This window comes from Corvus cornix, chromosome 8 (assembly GCF_000738735.6).
Source record: "Corvus cornix cornix isolate S_Up_H32 chromosome 8, ASM73873v5, whole genome shotgun sequence".
Classification (NCBI taxonomy): domain Eukaryota; kingdom Metazoa; phylum Chordata; class Aves; order Passeriformes; family Corvidae; genus Corvus; species Corvus cornix.
Window position 1 is genome coordinate 29,210,043 of NC_046338.1, and position 20,624 is coordinate 29,230,666.

Sequence of the window (20,624 nt, forward strand, 5' to 3'; positions counted from 1 at the left end):
AAATAATGGGAAAAAGTACCCACCTACTAAACAGCAGCATTGGCAGGGAAATTTTTAACATTAATTTGAATCTAAGCAGCATGGTTGCACTTAGGTGAGCAGTTCAGAACAGAGAATTCTGAATATTATAGTGCATGTATTTGGGAGGAGGCAATGTGTGCTCATGCTCGATTCTCTTGGTAAATATGCAAAGCAAAGGATCAGGGGGAGACTTCTGAAAAGCATTTTGGCTGGAAAAGATTGTTGCTTTTGTGACAGGGGTAATATCATTTGCAAAGACAGCCTCTCACCTGTCTCCTGTAGAGCTAATGCAGCCTTCCACCGCTGTGCATCCCACAGTTCCAACCTCCTGCCCATCCTAAAACACTCCATGGGATCACTCTGATGCCTGGGTGTCACATCAAGCACCTTGGGAAGGACAAGCCTCAGGTGGAGCATGTAAAGCATCGCTACAGTTGTCACTTCAGGCCAGCATGAACACTTAGATCCACATCCTAAAAATAAAAAATCCTATGGCTTTGACTTTTTGACAGTTTCTCCCAAAATCTGGAGTCAATCTCTTCTCTTTACCTACCCCTCCTGAGTTCAACACACACAAAAGTGTATCAAAGTTACTACTTTTGTGTAAGAAAAGAGAATCCCACAGCGTTTCTTTGTAATAACTGTTCAGCTACAAAATTTTATTGGTCTCCTTCTATGTTCCCTCTAGAGGATGTAATGCACAAAAGCATTGCCACGGAACATATAAAATTACAAATGAAATTTATTGTAAAAAGTAGAATGTCTTCTAGACTGGTGTCAGTATTTATTTCATTCATAAACCAAAACTGCAGGTATAATATATTCATTTTCAGCAAGTTCATGTGTGTAAATTGCCATCCAACAGTATTGACTGATATAAGACAGATATTGAAAAGACAATTTAAATTTACTCTTCCAAACATAAACTGTTCCACAAAAGCACTGTAAAAACTCCTTCAAGGTTTTGTGTTGTGCTTCACATTTATGGTTAACTACATAATTTGGTTGTGTCATAATCCACTGTGTTTGGCAATTTGGCATTAAAGGCCTGCAAAGCAGATTGGATCCTCACCACTTCACTGGTAGACAGCTTGAGTCTATGACGGAGCAAGCAAGAGAAGAGGTCCAGACGACGTTGGCCGGGTGGAGAGAGTTTATTTACACGATCCCGAATCTCTAACAGCTGCAAAAGTGCTGAGTCCTGTGAGCCCTGAGTGTAGGGGTAGTCCAGCTGCAAAATCAAGTCTCGAATCGCTTCTGGGTCGAAATGCATGCTGTAGCCAAACACTTGGATGTTGTTGATTTTCATGTAGCCCAGATTTCTTGAGGGATCAATAAATTCCAGGGGTTCATAGTAGATGCTCTCGTTGCCATTTGGACCATTTGACTTTATTCGACTCCTCAAATAGATGTGCACGGTTTCAAAAAATGTCTTCCACTTGTTGCCCAGAGTCAGCGTCCAGTTATAACACTGAAGGGGTAAGTCCAGTTTAGTCCGCTCCCAGTCTGGGAAATTATTTTCATTCACAGGCATAAACCAGCTCTCAGAGTGGCTGCCCCCAAAAGGGTTGATATAAACAGCAAGGACGGGCTCTAAGGTGCTGTTCTTAGTCAGGCAAATTTGAAGAGAGAGGCCCAGTATCATATGGACCAGGCTGGACTTGTACTTGTTGCTCTTAAGAGTCAGGAGCATCCGCTTGCGCCACGAGGGGTCGAACCAGCTGTTGAGGCGCATGTCGTTGCTGATGAAAATGGCGTGGACCTCGATCCTCCGGTCCGTCTTCTGCAACAAGTACTTCATTTCCAGGTCCTGCAGGTCCGTCTCGAAGCCGATGTAGTGCTCGGTGGAGTCGGCCACCTCGGGCTTGCAGAGCCCCTGGCTCAGCATGTAGCCGGCGTTGCAGCTCCCGCAGCGCGTGCGGTTGTCGGGGGCACAGCTCAGGCACGCGGGGCCGTCCCCGACCGTGCAGGGCAGGAACCCCTGGCAGGCCACCTGGTCATTGGGGCAGGTGCACGTGTGAGTCTCTTCAGAAAAGCTTCCCAGGAGCCCGTTCTCGTTGCAGTAGAGAAACGACTGGATGCGGTTGAGCCAATAGTTGGAAGACCTGCAACGTGAAAATAACTTATTTTAACAAAGAGAGACCTGCACACAACAAACACATACTTTGTTATGTTTCATCAGAAAGAGAAAAATAAGGCTGGTTTTAGTGTCAGATTAAGGTATGATAGCATCTGCTGTCAGATAGATACAGGTATAAATTGGCCCCTTAACAATGCAAAATCACCAAAGAAAAGTTTCCTTATAAACCCACGGGCATGACAGGAACATTTGGTTTATGTGTTTGCTTTCTCTGGGTCTCTGTCAAGGAAGCCTGACAAAGAGCCATTTTCTGTAATCGTCTTCAGATTAACATCTTGAAATCCTATGCAGCTGAGATTATTTTTGTGTGTTCTATTTGACCAAAGAAGTGCTTTGGGTGTATCTAAGTGTCCACAACTCTACTGTCCCTCTATTCTATTATGAAGCTGGTTTTTTTTTCACTGGCTTGAACTGCACTGATTTATAGACAGTGAGCCAAAATTCTTTCTTAGAACAGCAATACTTCCCTGCTCCCCACTTACAGAGATTCTTCAGATAACTTCCAGCACTACAGAATCTCTACAGGATCTCTACATGCACAAGCATGCTGTGTTTACTTTTCATCTTTGGGGACAAAATGAAATGATCACTTTAATGTTCTTCTTGTCATCTCATTTCAGTTTCACTAGGAGCAACAGTTAATACCCTACATGACACTGGGAAAACATACTGAAACCAACAATTTAGGCTGATGAGGCACAGTCACTAGAAGAAAGACAATGGGAACAGAAGAACTACATGGAAAAATGATCTTCTTTCTTTGCATTTTTCAGCTCCTATTGTTCCCAGCAACGCAAGGTTTAAAGAACTTGTTTTGCCTGCTGCAGTCAGATCTATTGTTGCCACATGAATTATTATAGTTGTACAGCTTCTTCCCCTTTCATTACATTGTTTTGGAGAGAAAATGTAAGAGCCTCATTTACTCCTGACTTACTTCTAAGTCACATCTGAATTTGTCTCAAGGAGAAATCCATGGCATCTCAAAGCCTGATTTTTTAGAAACATGAAAATAAAGTTCAGTAAAAAAACTACATCATTTTACACTCTGGTGGCATTTTAAATCTAATTTTTCCCTTTTTAGGGCAGGAATTTTGGTTGTTCAGGGTTGGAGGCTTATATGCCTATAGCTCTAGGTATGTTCCAGAAGCACAAGTAAATACAATAACATGCACAACATAAGCACTCCTTATCATTATTCTTCTTTGTGCTTATTTGAAAGTCAGAGTCAAGCAAAAGCATTCTGGCCAGTTTATTCCTCTGTTTCCTGGTTAAAAATTACAATGTCCGTTCTGCGAAGAAGGTCAAATCTCACAAAATAAAAGTCACCCCAAAACTAAGACCTTGAAGCTGTCCCAGGTGGAATGGGAAGTCCCTGTGTGTTTTGTATGGGTTGTTTTGACAGCAGCCTGAGGCTGTCCCAGCCAGACCAGGTGTGTGGGACCCCGGTGCCCATTCTGGGCTGAACTCTCCTGCCAGCCTGGGTCTCTCAGCTCTGTTTGCTGCCATAACCCCATGGGCACCACAGCAACCAAAACAGAGCAGGTCCTTTCCAAAGGAGGGAAACCAACCTCTCAAAGGCCTCTCATTGCAGCTTCTCCCTAATCCTTTGTGCTTCTCTGTGCTTATTTAAGAATTGATGCTGAGTCCCGAAAGCTACTGGAGGTAAGGTACAAAAGTGTGGTATATTTACTTTAAGCCTTTGGCTAATGCCATTTGCTTCACAATGGCCTTCATAAAGGCTTATGATTTAGCACACTGGACAGAAAACTGGGCAGATTCCAAGGCTGTACCGTTTGCATTTTAATCTCCAAGTTTTCTGCTGGCGTTGTTACTACCAGGGGGTACCACATGACCACTGATGTCGACTGGGTTTGTAACTGTGACTTTTAGCAGCTTCTTCCGCTTCTGTTGGGAACAGAAGTGTCCACGCCTTTGAAAAGTTTTGTTACATATCAGGAATGCATTTCCAGAGCACATTTCAGGAAACCTCTTTTTACATCGAGCAGCTCTGAGCTTCCAGCTGTGGTTTTGAACTCACCTCAGTAGAGGATAAACAGCTGAAGAGATTTTCTGAGTGAAGTTTTGCATGTTGCTTTATTGAGGTGGATTGGGTGTCACTGGAATGGTTTTGTCAGCAAGGCACAGTGGTGTTCTCTGGGGGAAGAAGCCACAGCTGGGTCCACAGTTTCAGCTGGTTCCAGCCAGATGTTCTTATCTTGACTCAAAAGCTCTTTTACCTTATCTCCTTCTCCCCTCCTACTGAATGCAGTGAATGAGAGAGTGGCTGGGTGTGTGGGAGCAGTGATAAACCCACCACACAAGAAAATAATTTCCAGCTTTAAGTTGATCCCTTTTGTGTTTCATGTACCCGCTCTTCCTCTTAGATCTAGTCAACAGCATTACAATTTTTCATATTTATATATGACAATACTACTTATAATTATTTGGCACTGAAACAAGTCAAAAAGTGCTCTGCACATCAGTTTTTTTCATATAGGAGAGGTTTTGTGAGGGAACTCCTGCATGGTTGGCTGGGAAAAGTATCTGGAATGCAGGCTGCACTAAGCAGAGAAAAAAGTGAAAACTATGGCATTACTTCAGAGTGGAGTAGAGAATGGAACTGGGAACACAGGGAAGGAATTCTCCCAGTCAGCAGGGGTGGCTGGAAGAGGGACAGCTGGTGAGGAATTCGGCACTCTCGGAAGAGCATTTTCTACTGTTGGAATAAGCCTACTTAAACCAGCAGCATTAATTTACTGGCAAGGGTTGATTTGATTTGGGTTACTCACTTTTCCAGCCACATAGTGTTTAAAACATTTTTTTTTTCTTTAGTAATGATGCAATCTACTGTTTCCATGATTGTGAGGAGCAAAATCTTTAAGGTCACTTCTTTTCTGTTCTTTTTCATTTTTAATCAGCCCACCTTCCTCCTTTTATTCTGTTAGGGATTAGAAGCAGCAGTTTAAAAATCTGCATGAAATTAAAAGCTGCACAATTAAGTAAGTTTCTTTCTATAAATTAGTTATATTGTTTGTAAGTTAGCATCTATCTTATTAAAACAGCTATGTCTTTGATGATTAGCAGTTGCAAAGAGGTCAACAACTTTAGAGGGAAGGAGGTTATCTCCTTATTCCAAGGAAGTTCAAAACAATAACATTCTAATATTATTGCCTTGTTTTGATTTCCTTTTACCTGATTTTAACCAGAGAGGTTTCAAGAAGAATCTGCTTATACTTCTCTTTGATTAGTTAACAAATACAGTCTATTTAAAAAAATAAAATCTACTTCCTTATTTAACTGCTTGTTTTAAAATTATTCATTAAGGAATACTGTTACTCTTTGTAAATTCATTGCTTCCAGTAGAGCAAATTAAGTGAATTATGTGAAAGTACATAAAATGCCAGCGATACCTACTTTATTTAAGCCACTCATCCTTAATTGGATAAATTCACACTGGCATGTCATTATGAAATCATCCTTTTTCTCCTAGAAATTAAAGATCAGATAAATTCTGGACCCTGCAGACACGGGAAAGGTTTGATTGGAAGCAGATGCATCCTGCAGGTCAACACCTGGCTGAGCAGCTGATGCAGTTGAGGCTCCCACAGCCACTCTGAGGACGGTGGCAGCTGGGGACAGAGGGGGTTTCAGAGAAGATGAGGGGTGACATCTCAAGTGCCAGACTTGCTGACCCCGTGACAAGGGCTTCAAGTATGGTTAGCTTGGGGCTGGAGGTCTAATGGGGGCTGGGGAATAAAGCATCCAGGGAGAGAGGCTTTTCAGCGTGGTTTGCAACTGCATCATCCACTTGGAACGAGATGATCTTTCGGTCCTTTCCAACCCAAAGCGTTCCGTGGTCCTGTGACTCGTTCTGTGCAGAAAGTGGTACACCTAGGGCCCCTTCTCTGTGCCTGGACATGGATTTGGGTGGGAAACAGGCAGATTTGGGCACACTTCCAGTACTGTGACTTCCTTGATATCACAGAGTTGTGGTGGGTGGACAGAGACTCTTTGGTGCAATCATCTGGAAGGGGAACAACTGCACTCCCCACAAAAAGAAGACTACAGACCTAAAACTTCACTGCTGAATGAGCAATGGACTGGTCAGGATCTCAAGGGCAGGGATGAGAGCAGAGGCCAGTGAGAGGGACACTGTCAGAACCTGTTACACACCATAAGAGCAAAGAAAATGGATGAAGCCTTCTGTAACCAACTGGAGAAAGCAACATGACCACAGGTGCTGAACTTCAGGGGGACTTCAACCATTCCAGCACCAGTGCCAGTGTCAGGCAGGGTAACATGACAGGACACAGCTCCAGGAAATGCAGTCAGGATAAATATTGACGCGGCAGAACAGGGCAGTTGCTCTGCTGGGGCTGCTGCTCCTCAGTAGGGACAAAGGGGTTGAGGACGCGAGAGCTGGTGGCAGCCTTGGCTGCTCTGACTGCACAGTGGGCAATTACCAAGCCTGAAGGAAGTAAGGGAGGCAGGAAACAGAACAGTTATCCTGTTGTTCAAGAGAGCAGCCCTTATCTGGGAATTAGTGCAGGGAATGAGCAGGTCAATCTCATGGTGAAGAAGACCAAGGGCAGTAGTGATGTCAACAGGGAAAGGGCAGAAAGTATTCCCTGAAGTTTGGTCCTTGTGGGATGGCTTGGTACCTCATCCCCACCACAAATGCTCTCTACATATCCCAGTGCTCCTTTGCCTTTATTCAGTTTTTCACATATTTTATGTTCTCACGGTGTTAACGGGGGACTGGTGACAAAGGCTGCTTATCTCGAGCAGTTCCTTCTTGTTTATAGAAGTCAATGAAAAAATTAAGGCAATTAGCCCTGAGCGAGGCTTGGAAGAGCTCTTCAGTTATTCTTTTAACAAAAAAAATTATTATTATTTGATTTGGAAAATTACATATGCTGGCCTGATGAGTTAGTTTTCCAAAGACTGGGATGTAGAACCAGCTTCCAAACCTAGTGAAAGCAGCAAGAACATTCCCAGTCACTCCACTGAGGTTCAAATAAAAACGGAATGCTTGAAATACCCGTGCCTTCCTCATCATGCAAAATTACGTGATAATTTACAATTAAGAGCTATTTCTAGTGATTCATACACTTGAAATCACAACTTTACTGCAGAATTAAAGTAATTTTTAGTTTAATTAAACATGATACTTGGTAAGTATAGGATACTTGTCAAATTATATAATGAATTACACCTTCCTGGAAACTGTTTGGAATTTTTTAAAACTTCTTTTGTTTATTGATATCAAGTCATTGAAATCAACCTTTCAAAACCAGCACAAAAGTACCGAAGAAGTGCTAAGACTGAACAGAATTTCTATGAAAACACGAATATTGATTGATTATCCTGTTAGTAGAAAACCTGTTGTCTTGGTAGGAAATAGATCATCGAGCTGCTGCTCTGAGTTATGAACACTGAGCCAGGTGACCCATCCAAAGCCCAAACTCCTGCCTTTTAGTTAGGACCCCCAAACTCAGTCTCTGTTATTCTGGGGTTTGAATCTCACCAGTGACTGCAAAGAGCTCCTGCTCACACAGATCACGTCTCTCACAGAAGAACAACTCCTCCCTCCTTATTGAACTCGTCTGATCAAATATGTGAATATGAAAGCACCTAGTGGCGCACGACAATATTCCACTAATTTTCTCAGTTCTTAAAATTTACCTGGAAGCAGATTGTTAACTAATTCTGGTTCAATAACAACTCCAGCTCCAACTCCTCGTTTCCTGCTCTGCTACTAGCTCAGGCTACTGTTGCAGGATGAAGAGACTCCCGCTGGTAAATCTGCTGCCATATAAACTGCACCAGCTTTCAGCTGGAATGCTTGCAGGGTAAAGAAAGCCTGCCAGATAATCTCACTTTTACACAAGCACGGTAAAAAATATGGTAATCCCAGGGAAGTTAATGCAGCAATTAACATCAGCCAAGCTTCTGACGAGAATCTCAATGAGAAACACAAATCATAATTCTAAAGTGCATTTTAAATATTTCGCAATTCTTTTTCTTGCTATGAAAAAAACTTTACTTAAAAACAGAATTATTTTTACTGGAGCAGTTGCAAGCTTAATCAAGACCATGTGCCTACTCCTGTTCAGCACACTGTAACATTAAATGTAAGAACAAAGCACTGTGGTCACCCTATAGAATAGCTGGAGCCAGTATTTAATCATGATATGACACTTTTACCTCCTTCTCTGCCTCACTAAGTGCTTAACATCTGTTGTACATCAGATGGCTCAGTAGCAGATGATGAGTACTCAGTGAGGCAGATGCTAAGTAAAAAAATGAAGACAATTTAACAAGAAGAGGAGAGGCAGTAAAATACCCATTACCTATTTTCCCTTCCTTTGGAGGCCAAGTCCAGTATAAATCTGTGAGACACCAACATCAACACCAAATGCACTTACAGACATCTCTGCAATGTCCTACTCTCCATCGGGTGGATTTACATCTTGGGAAGGACAAATCAGACCCCAAGTACCTTCCTTCTGTGATGTGATTCAAAACAACAGCAGTAATTGCCACTTAATTTGATAATGGTGTTTATGTGAATGAGGTTTGCTTCTAGGAATCAGGGTAAAACTACCAACTGCACATAGCCAGAAGAGCAGTGAGTGATCAGAGAATCATAGAACCACAGGACGGTTTGGGCTGGAAGGGACCCTAAACCCCACCCAGTGCCACCCCCTGCCATGGGCAGGGACACCTTCCACTAGCCCAGGTTGCTCCAAGCCCAGTCCAGCCTGGCCTGGAACACTTCCAGGGATCATGGGGAAGCCACAGCTTCTCTGGGCAACCCCACCCTCACAGGCAACAATTCCTTCCCAATATCCCATCTATCCCTGCCCTCTGGCAGTGGGAAGCCATTGCCCCTTATCCTGTCCCTCCATCCCTTGGAAATTGTCTCTCTCCATCTTTCCTATCAGCTCTTTCAGGCACAGCAAGGCCACAGTGAGGTCACCCCAAAGCTTCCCTTGTCCAGGCTGAACAATCCCAGCTCTCCCAGCCTTTCCTCCCAGCAGAGCTGCTCCATCCCTCTGCTCATCCTGGTGCCTCCTCTGGCCTCTCCAGCAGCTCCAGGTCCTCCCTGTGCTGGGCCCCAGGGCTGGGGCAGCTCTGCAGGTGGGCTCTCACCTGAGCACAGGGGCAGAGGGGCAGAATCCCCATCCCTTCCCTGCTGCCCACGCTGGGGGCTCAGCCCAGGCCATGGGGGGTTCTGGGCTGGGGCAGGTCCAGCTCTCACCCACAGCAGCCCCAAATCCTTCTGCCAGGGCTGCTCCAGCTGCTCATCCCCAGCCTGGATTGATCCCAGGGGTTGCCCTGACCAGGTGCAGCCCTTGTTAAACCTCCTGAGATTCCCATGGGCCACTCCTGGAGCGTGTCCAGGTGCCTCTGGATGTCATCCTGTCCTTCAGGGGTGTCACTGCACCCTCAGCTTGGTGTCACCTGCAATCCTGCTGAGGGTGCCCTTGGTCCCTCTGTCATTAGAAGATTGAATGCTTTTAGTTTATTCAGCCTCACAAAATTACCCACCACTCAAATAAACCCATCTGAAATAATTTTACTGTGCTCACAATTCAGGTATGGCAGTGAGGCTCTTGGTGACGCTGCAAATCCCACTCCAAAAGATGGCAAAGAGGAGCAATGCAGCTGTTCTGAGTTCACATCTCACAATTTCACAATTTCAGGTACCTGCTCTACCTGAGCCAGGTGCTTTAAGGCTGATCAAAAGGTCTGGGTTATGTGGACCACAGTGAACACAAAGAGTAGGGTAAAGTAGGGAAGGACTACAGCGCTTTTCTAAATGTGTATAAAGGAAAGAGAAAGCCCTACCTAAGGGATGCCTGTTAGCATACACAGAAAAGATATTAATTAGCTAAGGAAGTTTAATGGAAATGTTATTTCTACATGCTAAAATTGCTTCCAGCACTGAAGTGGATGCAGTAACTAAAGAAACTTGTCTCAGTGTGAGGTCGCTCTGTGGTGACTGGATGAACCTGGAGCATGATTCTGGATTATGTTGCTGGGGTTATTCACAATCTAAACTGAATCTGCTTTGAATTATGGAGGTAAAATATCTTGTTTTCCCTGTTAATCACATTTAAGGAGAGTCTTTCCAGAACCTCTAGCCCTCGTGCCACCATTCTGCAGCTGTTGCCTGGGCCCCTCAGGGCTGGTGCCATATATTTTAAAATCCATAATACATGTTCTTCCTTTTAAATTCCAGATAGTCTTTATATTATGAGAAGCAGAGGAATTAACCCCCTACATTAAGTGGTAGAAACCTGTTGTATCTCATAGAAAAAACTGCCATGGGTTTCATGATATTTCAAGCTAAACAATATTTTGGCACTAAAACATGCAATATTTCAGAGGGTATTTCTAGTTGGTCTGTTATGAATTGATTTACAAAGCTTTGGTAGCTTTAACTACATTGATGCTACACCCTTATAATTCCCACAGTAAAATTTTTCTAACCTGAAACATTTCTGCCACACACACCCCCAAAAGAATAATATATATATAAAAGAATAATATATATTAAGAAAATATACCCATAATTTTTTTTTTGACACAGCTCTAATCATAATGACCAATGTGATATATTTAATTGGGAATCAAACTGCTTTGCAGCACCAAATATTTACATAAAAGGAGTCAAATCAGAGACAAGCTTTGGAAGCTTTTACTAAATAATGATCCAAAGGGCAGCAGGGACAAAGGAAACACACAGAAAATTAATTAATGCAGTCAATTGTAGAATGAAAGGAATCAGAGCTGTTAGGCAAAATAAGAGTTTCCATGTAAAGGAGGAAGAAACTTGCTGCACACATGCACAAAACCCCACCAAAATACTCCAACCAAAGCCCACCAAACAAGCCAAGCAGTGTGTGCTTCTTGGAGCCTCTCAGCTGTCGTGCATCAATGTGTGAGTGTGCTTGTGTTCCTAGTGTTAGACCTGGGAAAAACTGACCTTGGCTCACAGATCAGCCACAAATGTTTTGCAATTTTAGGTGGCATTTTCCAGACGTATCTTGAAGCATAAATATAAAAAAAAATTATGAAGTTATTATAAGGCTTAACTAGATGCCTCTGTGACAGTCAGGTTAATAAACCCCTTTAAGGCTTTAAGGCATTTAAGGCGTTAGAAAAGTAACAGCCACGTTTACTGCAATGTAATCATCTTCTTTTGTGTGAAGGAAAACTGTGGAAACATCACAATATTGGACAAACTGAAAGCAAACACTGCCCTGTCTTGGGTATGATAATGCTGTGTACACTTCTGTAGACAATCCTGCAACAGTTTAGGTTGGAAAGGACCTTTAAGATCATCCAATCCAATCCTCCCCCATGGGCAGGGACACCTGCCACTAGCCCAGGCTGCTCCAAGCGCCATCCAGCCTGGTCTTGGACACTTCCAGGGATCCAGGGGCAGCCACAGCTTCTCTGGACACCCTGTGCCAGGGCCTCCCCACCCTCACCCTAAAAGGAATTTTTCCTTATGTCCAGTCTAAATCTACCTTCTCTCATTTTGGAACCACTGCCCTTTGTCCCCTCACTACAGGCCTTCTTTAAAAGTCTCTCTGCATATTTCATAGAAGTCCATTCATGTCTCAGTCTGCATTGATGTTGCCCAGTGTACTCCCCTGCACTTTGCCAGCCTTTCCCTCCCAGGTGGATTTATTAGCTCTAAAAGATGCTCACATTAACGCAGAGCAAGGACCACTGGCAGCTCTTTGCTCTGTGATCAGCAGCCCATAAGGCAGGGGTAACAAAGAAAGAAGTGAAGGAACACCCTGACTTAGAAAAAGGAGAAAACTTAAATAGGATTTTGAAATGAAAATTCCTTTCACCGAATAATTTAAGATGGAATTGTAAATGTAGCTAATTCAGGGGGTTCTTTGAATTTTAATATACATATAGCTGGCATAAGCCTAGTTCCAATATTTAATCTCTAGGAGGAAGGAATCCAGTAGCAGCTAAGACCAACTGGACTCCCTTTTCAAGATCTTGAAGCCAAACGCACAATGATATTCTAAATTGTTTGTGTGAACTCTATTGGCAACAATAACAAGATGTACCAGCAGCTCTAGCTGGCAGTAGAAATTCTAGAATTAATCAAAAAGTAGCCTTGACTGAAAGGTCTTTGTATATAATATAGCAGATCACAAAATCTATTGAAGATGAGTACAGAACCCTGTGTGTTTTAAGGCTGCGCTTCAGGTAGGAGGAAGCAGCATCCATGTTCTTGAAGAATTTTCTTGAAAACAGGAGTAAACCAGAAAGTTCAGAGACTGGAGATCGTTTCTGAGCTAAAGCCTTCCAATATTTTGCAGGATAACTAAAAATCAAGCAAAGGGGTAACTGGTAGGGTTACTAAACCATAATAAACCCACAAAAACCCCGCTGCTGACAAAAGCATCCAAAGTTTTAACCACGGTGAGAGGCGAATCTGGATGTGAAAAGAGGTTTAGCACCAGAAGAAGAATTAAAAGAATTAAACCTCATTATTCCAGGTAAAATAAGAGCCTCATTAGCAGCCAGTAGCAGAGAGGCAAGTCCACGATTACATCTGTGAAGCTGATACAAGACCATTACATCTTCCCATTGTCCTATTGATTTTGAGGCAGGACCTTTAGTTCTATTTTAGGCATCCTTTTTCCCAGATACAAATTACTGCAATAAAATAAACAAACAAACAAACAAAAAATGAAAATCTGTTTCTGCAAACTTTGTGGCAGCTATAAATGTGGAGCTAGGGACAATCTGCATTTATTCCTGGCTTATTTCTGTGTGATGATGACTATGGGCCAGTTGTTTGCTCTTTCCTTTGATAATGATCCTTATTTTTTCCCTGCTGTTTCCTATTTGGATTATAAATGTAGTTATCCCTAAAAGCTACTGTAATATAAACAGCAACAATCTGTCATTTTCTTCCATTGTGTAGAACCAGAAGCATTACAGCAAAGCAAGGATCTCCCAGACAAGAGTAATGGTTTTAATTAAAGAATACAAAACTCAAGTTCTGTATTCATACCTCACTTATCTTGTTATTAAACAAAATAAACCAAAATAAGATTCTGAGATCAGTGTGCTGTTTTCTCTAATTTTATAATAACTGAAAATAGCTATAATTTTGAGCAAACCCTTAAAATTTTAATATAGGCACAAAACAGAAGAGAGGTTAGGTTTTCTGCCATGGTATGTTTGAATAAATTGCAAGGACACCCTTAAATTCCTGAAGGAAAATTAGAGGCTGTCTAGAAAAGTTGGATCCTGCTGTTCTAAAAACAACATGTATTTCACTTCCCTTAATAATGTATAATACTTGCAATAAGATGTCACTTGTGTCACAGTTATAAACGGGGAAAGCATTAAAATAAATGGCCAAACATTGCATGTCTATAATATAAATTAGGAGACAGACTTGCAGTAATGCTTATAACAAATATCAAGTGATTGCATCTCCTAGGACATTTCTGTCTTCCTTAAGCAATCAAACCCACAGCCTGAAATGCAACGTAGAAGGTGATAGAAAGGGTGAAAAAAAGAGCAGCTTTCTACATGTTAATCTACATCACAGAAAAATTAGTAGAGATAACAGAGGGAGGGGCCAAAGTCCCACCTTGGAAGATATGGAATTGTGATCTGCACAACTACAGGAACTCTGAACCACACCCTGAAGCAGTGACAACTCTTATTGAAGAGAAAAAGACCATGTTACTCCTGAAATGCTATTTATCTACGTAGGTAATCTCATTCTGATGAGTTCATCCCCTGTTGGCACTGTATGCCTTTATATGCCGTAACAGTCAAGGGAGGAAAGAAAATCTCCCCATGCAGAACAGCTTCCTTAATACCTTGCAATTTTTATTGAAGGGAACATAATTAAAAAGACACACACAAGCCCATCCAAAACAACAACAAAAAGCTAACAAAATACCCAACACGCCAGTCCCCTTCAAATTCCTCCTTAGTAAAACTAACAGGCTGCTACAGAAGGAATTAATTTAAGGACCTTGTCTTTCCCAAAGAATTCCTAAGTGTTCACATCCATAACCAAAAGTGGATTGGAGCAGACAAGATTTCCTTGCAGGAGAAGAGAAAAAGATCTGTCAGAGAATCTGTTCTTCTGACAAGTGGCATGTAACATTTCAGAGCCTGCAATGGCACGTGCTTTAAGAGATATTTAGCATTCTCCACAGAGTCATTCCAAGAATCTTGGATTATAACCACAGTGGGGCACTGAAGGCTCTGGAGGCAATTCTATCATTAACAAGGTCTCTAGATTAGTTTATATAAATATATATATGTATGTAAACACACACACACATATATATATATACACATATACACACAACACACATTCCTCCTTAATACTCTAGGCACTCTTTGAAAGGTTTATCTGTCCCTTCCAGAAAGACCAGATACTTCCACCTGGGGAACATTAAAAAAAAAAAAACCAAAGCTATCAAAATTCCCTGGGAAAAAAAAAAAAGTCCTCCCAAACACACGCTCAGGGGTTGTAAATGAACCAAGGCAACAAGGGTCATGATGGCATTAGGGGAATGATGATGATACTAATTAATGGAAATGAATGACAAAGAGATAAAATTGAATTTTTTGCTGAGGACAGAGAAATGGCAAAGAGCTCATTTTCTTTACCACCTTGCACAGATTCTACACCACCTGTAGTTCAATATCTTTGCAATTTAAGCTCTTGAAGCTCATGAAGGTTGGTTAAACTTGAAGATTGTGAAAGAGGTCATGAAACACGAAGGATGTCATAGTGATAGTTTCTAAATGTTTCATTACTGGGGTAAGAGCACTACCAAAATGGCCCCAAAAGGGTGCCATCCATTCTTCTCAACACTCTACAAATGATACTGCACCTTCTATTGTATTTATAGTAGAAGTGACAAAAGCCTGAAGACACGATCCACATCGAAAAAGCCAATCTGCCTCAAGAGTCTTTGCCTCGAGGAGATCCCAATCTGAGTGCAAACCAGACAAAATAAATAGAAACGGGCTGTAGGGTGTGCTCACAGGGGTTTTAGAGCTGCGGTGAGGGACGGTGAGGGCTGGAGGGGGATAACTGCAGAGCCACGAGCTGAAATACAAGTCTGGATCTTTAACAGTCCCTCTGTCATGCAGAAGATTGCCTGCTGTGCCCAGCGAATACCACTGAATAGCCACAAAAATAGCACTGATGTCCTCAGGCAAACATATCATCCATGATTTGTCCAACACGTGGGGTTTGGAAGTATCTTTTACATGGATCCCAGTGGACAAGGCCGCTTAGCATTTATACTAAAGGGGAGTTTGCAGGGGCAGGCAGATTTTGGTGGGATCTCTTTAAACGTGCCTTTCATCCAATCATTGATGACTTTTCCCTCTTCCCAAGCTGCTGCAATTCGTGGTGCTTCTGATGGACAGCAAAGGTAAGAGGGTCTGTCATGGGAAGGTAAACAGGGCTGCAGCACAAACACTCTCACCTCGATGAGTGATTACCCTGCCTTGGCCACACCATCCATCTCCCACAGCAAAGGGGCTGAGGAGCCCAGAACCACACACAATCCAGTGCTTTTCACAGGGCTGTTTACAGCCAGGACTGACATCCCCAGAAGGTTAGAGAAAAATTGACCAAATGTTTCTCCCTTCTTGGATTTTGAAGTTTACTCTTTAGAGCCAAATACTCATTCTCCAAACCCCAAACTGTCTGTGGTAAAAGGACAGCAAATTAGCATTGGCTTTACATCTGGCAGGAGTTTTACAATCAGTGCTGCTTATTGCAATGTAGTTCTGTCAAGCATTACTATTATCTGAATGCCTGTTACTCCCTTAATCTATCTAATTCACCTTGCTATGGGCTTGCTCCAAAAAAAATTAAGGCAGTGGCAAAAAGGACCCCTTTAACTTGAGAGCGTTCATGATCAATCACTTACATGGTCCTAATATTTTTAATGCCAGCCTGTAGCTCTGTGAGAAACCACAGAAGCTCCTGCTCACTGATGTAATTTTAAAAGTAATTTTAAGACTACCACCTGTCCTTGTAGCCAGCAGTATATTGCAAGTGGTCCTTATTTACTCAAATAAAACTTGGCTGAATTCTTTTAATACTCCACAGCAGTTTCCACTGGCTGTCTTTAGTTTCTATGGAAACATATGCAATTATTATTTTGTCACACAGGACTGAATTGCTGCATAGACTCCCTGTCCACAAATGGGTACTTGAACCCTTGAATGAAATATCTCTACCCTCAGCTCCAGAAATAAAGGTTTGTTGGGTATTCAAAGGCCATTTTGTTTCCCAGCATTAAATGATTGTAATGGGGGAGAAAATTTGAATTGTCATGGCATAATCTTTAATGCATCCTACTAAATCCCAGAGCTTGAGGATCTCAACAATCTCCCATCTTCTAGTTGAGGACGATATTAGGGTAAAAATAACCATTATAAAGAGGAAGATAGGGTTTCTGTGGGAGAAAGCCTCATTGTCTTGCCAAGGGGGTCATTGCTTTCCTACTGATCTGCAATTTGATTGATTCTTCTACTTAAAATATTCTGCTGAGCTGATCATGGTTGTTGAGGCTGTTTCACAGACCTTTTAAATTCTGACCTCTTTAATCTAGTTTATATTTTCATCTTTTATGGTTTGCACCATGAAAAACCTGAGCATGTTTTTAGGCAGCTTGTATTCAGGTAATGCTGTTTGACGTGCAAAACACATAAACATAAATCCATTAGATGGAGTGCAAAACAACCTCTGTAGTGCCAAGGCATAATCCCCCACCCCCAAATCTCGGTGTTTATCCTTCAGGTAATCCTGAAGCCAAGTCCAGTCCTCACGGACAGGAGCAGAAGGCAGGCAGCTGTAAGATGGGCTGAATTCTGCCAGCAGACCTCAGGGAGATAATTCCTGTGGCCTTTCCTAAAGCATGAATCATGACTTGGAGTCAGGGCACTTCAGTTTAGGGACAGAACCACTGGACTTCAGACAAAATGGACACAAAGTGAAGAAGAGATGATCTAAAGTGCAAAAGCCCGCTGCAGAAACCTGGCTTTAGCATTGTGGCAGCCAAAAGAAAAATAACCTTTCTCAACTCTCACACCATTCTGCAGGAAAATGACCATCTTTTTAATGTTGGAAAGCATTTTCTTTTATTTTCTTCTTGACTAATTTCAATTTCTGGTTGGAGGGGGGGTTGTTTGCTTTGTTTTTTGAAAATATTTATTTATTTATTTATTTTTCCTTATATAAGATCTCTTTGGAGCACAGAGGGGCAATATCTTCTATAAACAAAGTGCTAATTATGAACACCTTGTACATAACAGTGACCAGGTCGTCCACTAAGTATCACAGGGAGATTTATTACTAAGACATGAAAAATGGTCCAGAAACTTTTTGCTAGGGAAACTCAGCGAATATTGAGGAAAATATACCACTTACATGGTGCTGGGAATTGCCTTATTCTAGTTCTAGACCCAGAGCAGTTATGGAGCAGCTCTCTTATTTGGGAGGAGGGTGGAAGCAGCATGTTGTTCCCACATCAGATAGATGGGAATGGATAAAAGACGACTTTTCCTTCTTTTGCCAGTGACTGGTTCAGACATTGGACATGGCTGCAATCCTTCTCCTCCTTGAGGAGAGATCTTTCTCAGAAGTGATTGATGGATGAGACTTTCTGCCCCCAAAGGACACCATGCCAATGACAAAGAGACCCAAAGCTCCTTCTGAGGGTCGCACGAGGTCACATCACAGTGAACTCAGAATTAGCACTCCATTACACCTTTCCTCCCCTTTCCTTTCCTCATCAAATACCAACCTCAAAACAGCAACAAAAAAAAGAAAAAAAAAGCAACAAAAAAACCAAAGAGAAGAGAAATCATGCAAAGTTTAGAAGTGTAAATTTTTGGGTTGACCCCTAAAACCAGGCTGTCCCTGCATTCTATCCAGATACTGGGAGTCTTTTATTTATTTGTCTTTTCATTCTCTCACACTCAAAATGGCTCATGAATTTCCCATGTCTCAGTTCATCTGAGGGAGACTTTCAGCCCATTTCCAGCGTGTGCTGAGCCACATTGAAGGCACCAGTCACCTGTGCAGTACATTTTCAGAACCTTTGAACAGCAGTGATTGAGCTGAGCTGTAGAAATAATCAGCTTCTCTCCTCAGGCTCCACTACAAGGTAAGTGATTGGTGGAGATGCTGTTTCAGACACCACTCATGATTCTCCTGGTTTGCTACTACAGGAGTGGAGTCACTGAGCAGTGAATCTAATTTAGTGCATGAGCAGCACTCATGTTCTGCATGACAATAACTTGCAAATGCTTTCTCAGACACTACATTTTCAGGCTCAGGAGCCCACTCCAATTAAAAACAGATTGTCCTTAATAGAATCTATAAATGTGAACTAGAGTATCTGTTCTATTTTCTTTCGCTAGATTTTCTTTCCTTTGTAACAAGTTTACCCCAACTGTTTTCAGCTTTATTGTCCTGATAAGACAGCAAATTCCATTTCCTGCCATCTGTTGCTAAATTTGCAATTTTCCACAAGATCACTAGGTATATAGAGGGGGGAATTTGTTTGTTACTTTGGAGAACTTACTATAGATAGACAAAATGATTCTTACATTTTTGGCTTGCCAAACCCTAGCCTGATGGCTCAATTTGCAAATATTAAAGAAAAAGATGATTAAGATTCTGCTCCTACATTCTCTTCTTTGCGAGGGACTTTGTCAGTTTCCCAATTCCACCTGTTCCTTCAAACTTAACAGTTTATTTTCTTGGATGTGATGGTTTCTTAAGCTTGTTTTTCATTCAAGTGGTCTTTTGCATTCCGTGTGTGACACTTATGTGTCAGATTTTGACGGACCATTCCTTTCAATTCCCAAGAATTTGTAGAGGTGAGTAGTTTTGCTGTAGCACAGTTCAAGTTACTCTGTACTCCTGTGGAGATACACTTGCTCTTTCTGTTTACTCCTAAATCTACACATAATTGCTTGTGAAACTCACACCTCCTTGATGTTCTTCAAAGGCCGGGAGAGATCGTGTGAAAATCCATCCATGAGGATGATGCTGGTAATTAACTGAGACCTTACAGCAAAGAGATGTTCATAAATTCTCTGAAACTGGGGGGATTTTCAGAAAAAATGCAGTCATATATGAACACAGAGAAGTTCTCAAATGTGTAGGCACAAAGGGGATACTCACTAAGGATAAATCCTCATAACTTGGTTCCTGGTTCTGAGACTTAGGATAACCTCCCTGCCACTGAAGTGTTCTCGTTTGGGACCCCAAAGGAACCACTGGTGCTTGTGTTGGTTTAAGGTTGCATGGGGTCCCACCCAGATTCCGAGGGGAAAAGGCTTATTTAGCAGTATTGCCTAGCAGTGCTGTCTACCATTCCTATGAAGTTCTGGAAGCGCTCAGCTAATATCTACAAAATTTGGAAAGGGTCGGAATTATCAAGAACATGGAGTTTTATGAAAATAAGATAGTCCATAGAATGGAGAAACTGTTAATTTGCAGTGTGAGCCCAAATAATCCAGAGATTCACATGGGAATTCAGCAATGAATGGCTAATTTATAGGGGAACAGGACTTGCCAGTTTCAGCATTTACAGGACTATTTTCTCTTTGAATAATTTTTTTGCTTTTTTTTTCTTAAATATATTTTTTTTTAAAACCAAAGTTTCCAAAAAAACCATCCAACTATTACTTCAACATATTTTTTAAAAGCATAAAGAATCAGCATACATTTTAACCATAGAACACAACATGTTAATATTCATTTACATTATTTATCCTTCAAAGGCTTTTGCTAAGGTTGGTATATTTACATTACTCCTACTTGTTTTGAGGTAAAGCAATGTCACCTGTTATTATTCATTTCTTGTTGACCTGCTAAGTATTTGTTATTAAATTTATGTTTCTCCTAGTGGGATCTACCCTTTTAAGAACTTTAGGAGCCCAGAAATGGCACTGCAGTAATGTGTGGAAAATAGTTCCATGTTTAGCTTTAGTTAAGTACACCATCATCGCCTCGTAAATGTTTGCAATACCAGATGCTTACAAATAAACAGCTAAAAGAAAAGGAGAGACTCTCCACAGAAAATTAGGGAGGGGGTTAAAATGCATTTAATATTTTCTCTTATTCATTCACCAGAAGTGTAACAGATCAGTGAGAAAATAAAAATTATTCCAGGAAAGTTGGTACCTGAGGCCATGTCAGCAGCAGGTCTGGTGCTTAACATACATCCAGAAGAACACAGAGTACAGAAAAGTGGATTTAATGAGTATTAGTCTTCTATTAAAAGTAATTTTTTTTTTTAATTGCTAAAATCCTACTCGGTAAATTTTTTTTGTGTAAAGAAACTTTAGAAATTTTTGAATTACTTATTGTTAATATTCTTTGTACCCTATCTCTGTGATATCTGCC

The 20,624-nt window shown here is 41.6% G+C and overlaps 1 protein-coding gene across 3 annotated transcripts in view; it reads right to left on the reverse strand.

The window, feature by feature from the left end:
- Positions 1-659: 659 nt before the first annotated feature.
- Positions 660-20,624, reverse strand: part of LOC104693596 (BMP/retinoic acid-inducible neural-specific protein 3) — a 208,442-nt gene continuing 188,477 nt past the window's right edge. For all 3 annotated transcript variants that reach the window (XM_039556233.1, XM_039556231.1, XM_010406338.4), the window contains one exon: positions 660-2,126. In XM_039556233.1, the coding sequence (XP_039412167.1) occupies positions 1,010-2,126 (1,117 nt within the window). In that variant the 3' untranslated portion in view covers positions 660-1,009. The remainder of the gene's footprint in view (positions 2,127-20,624) is intronic.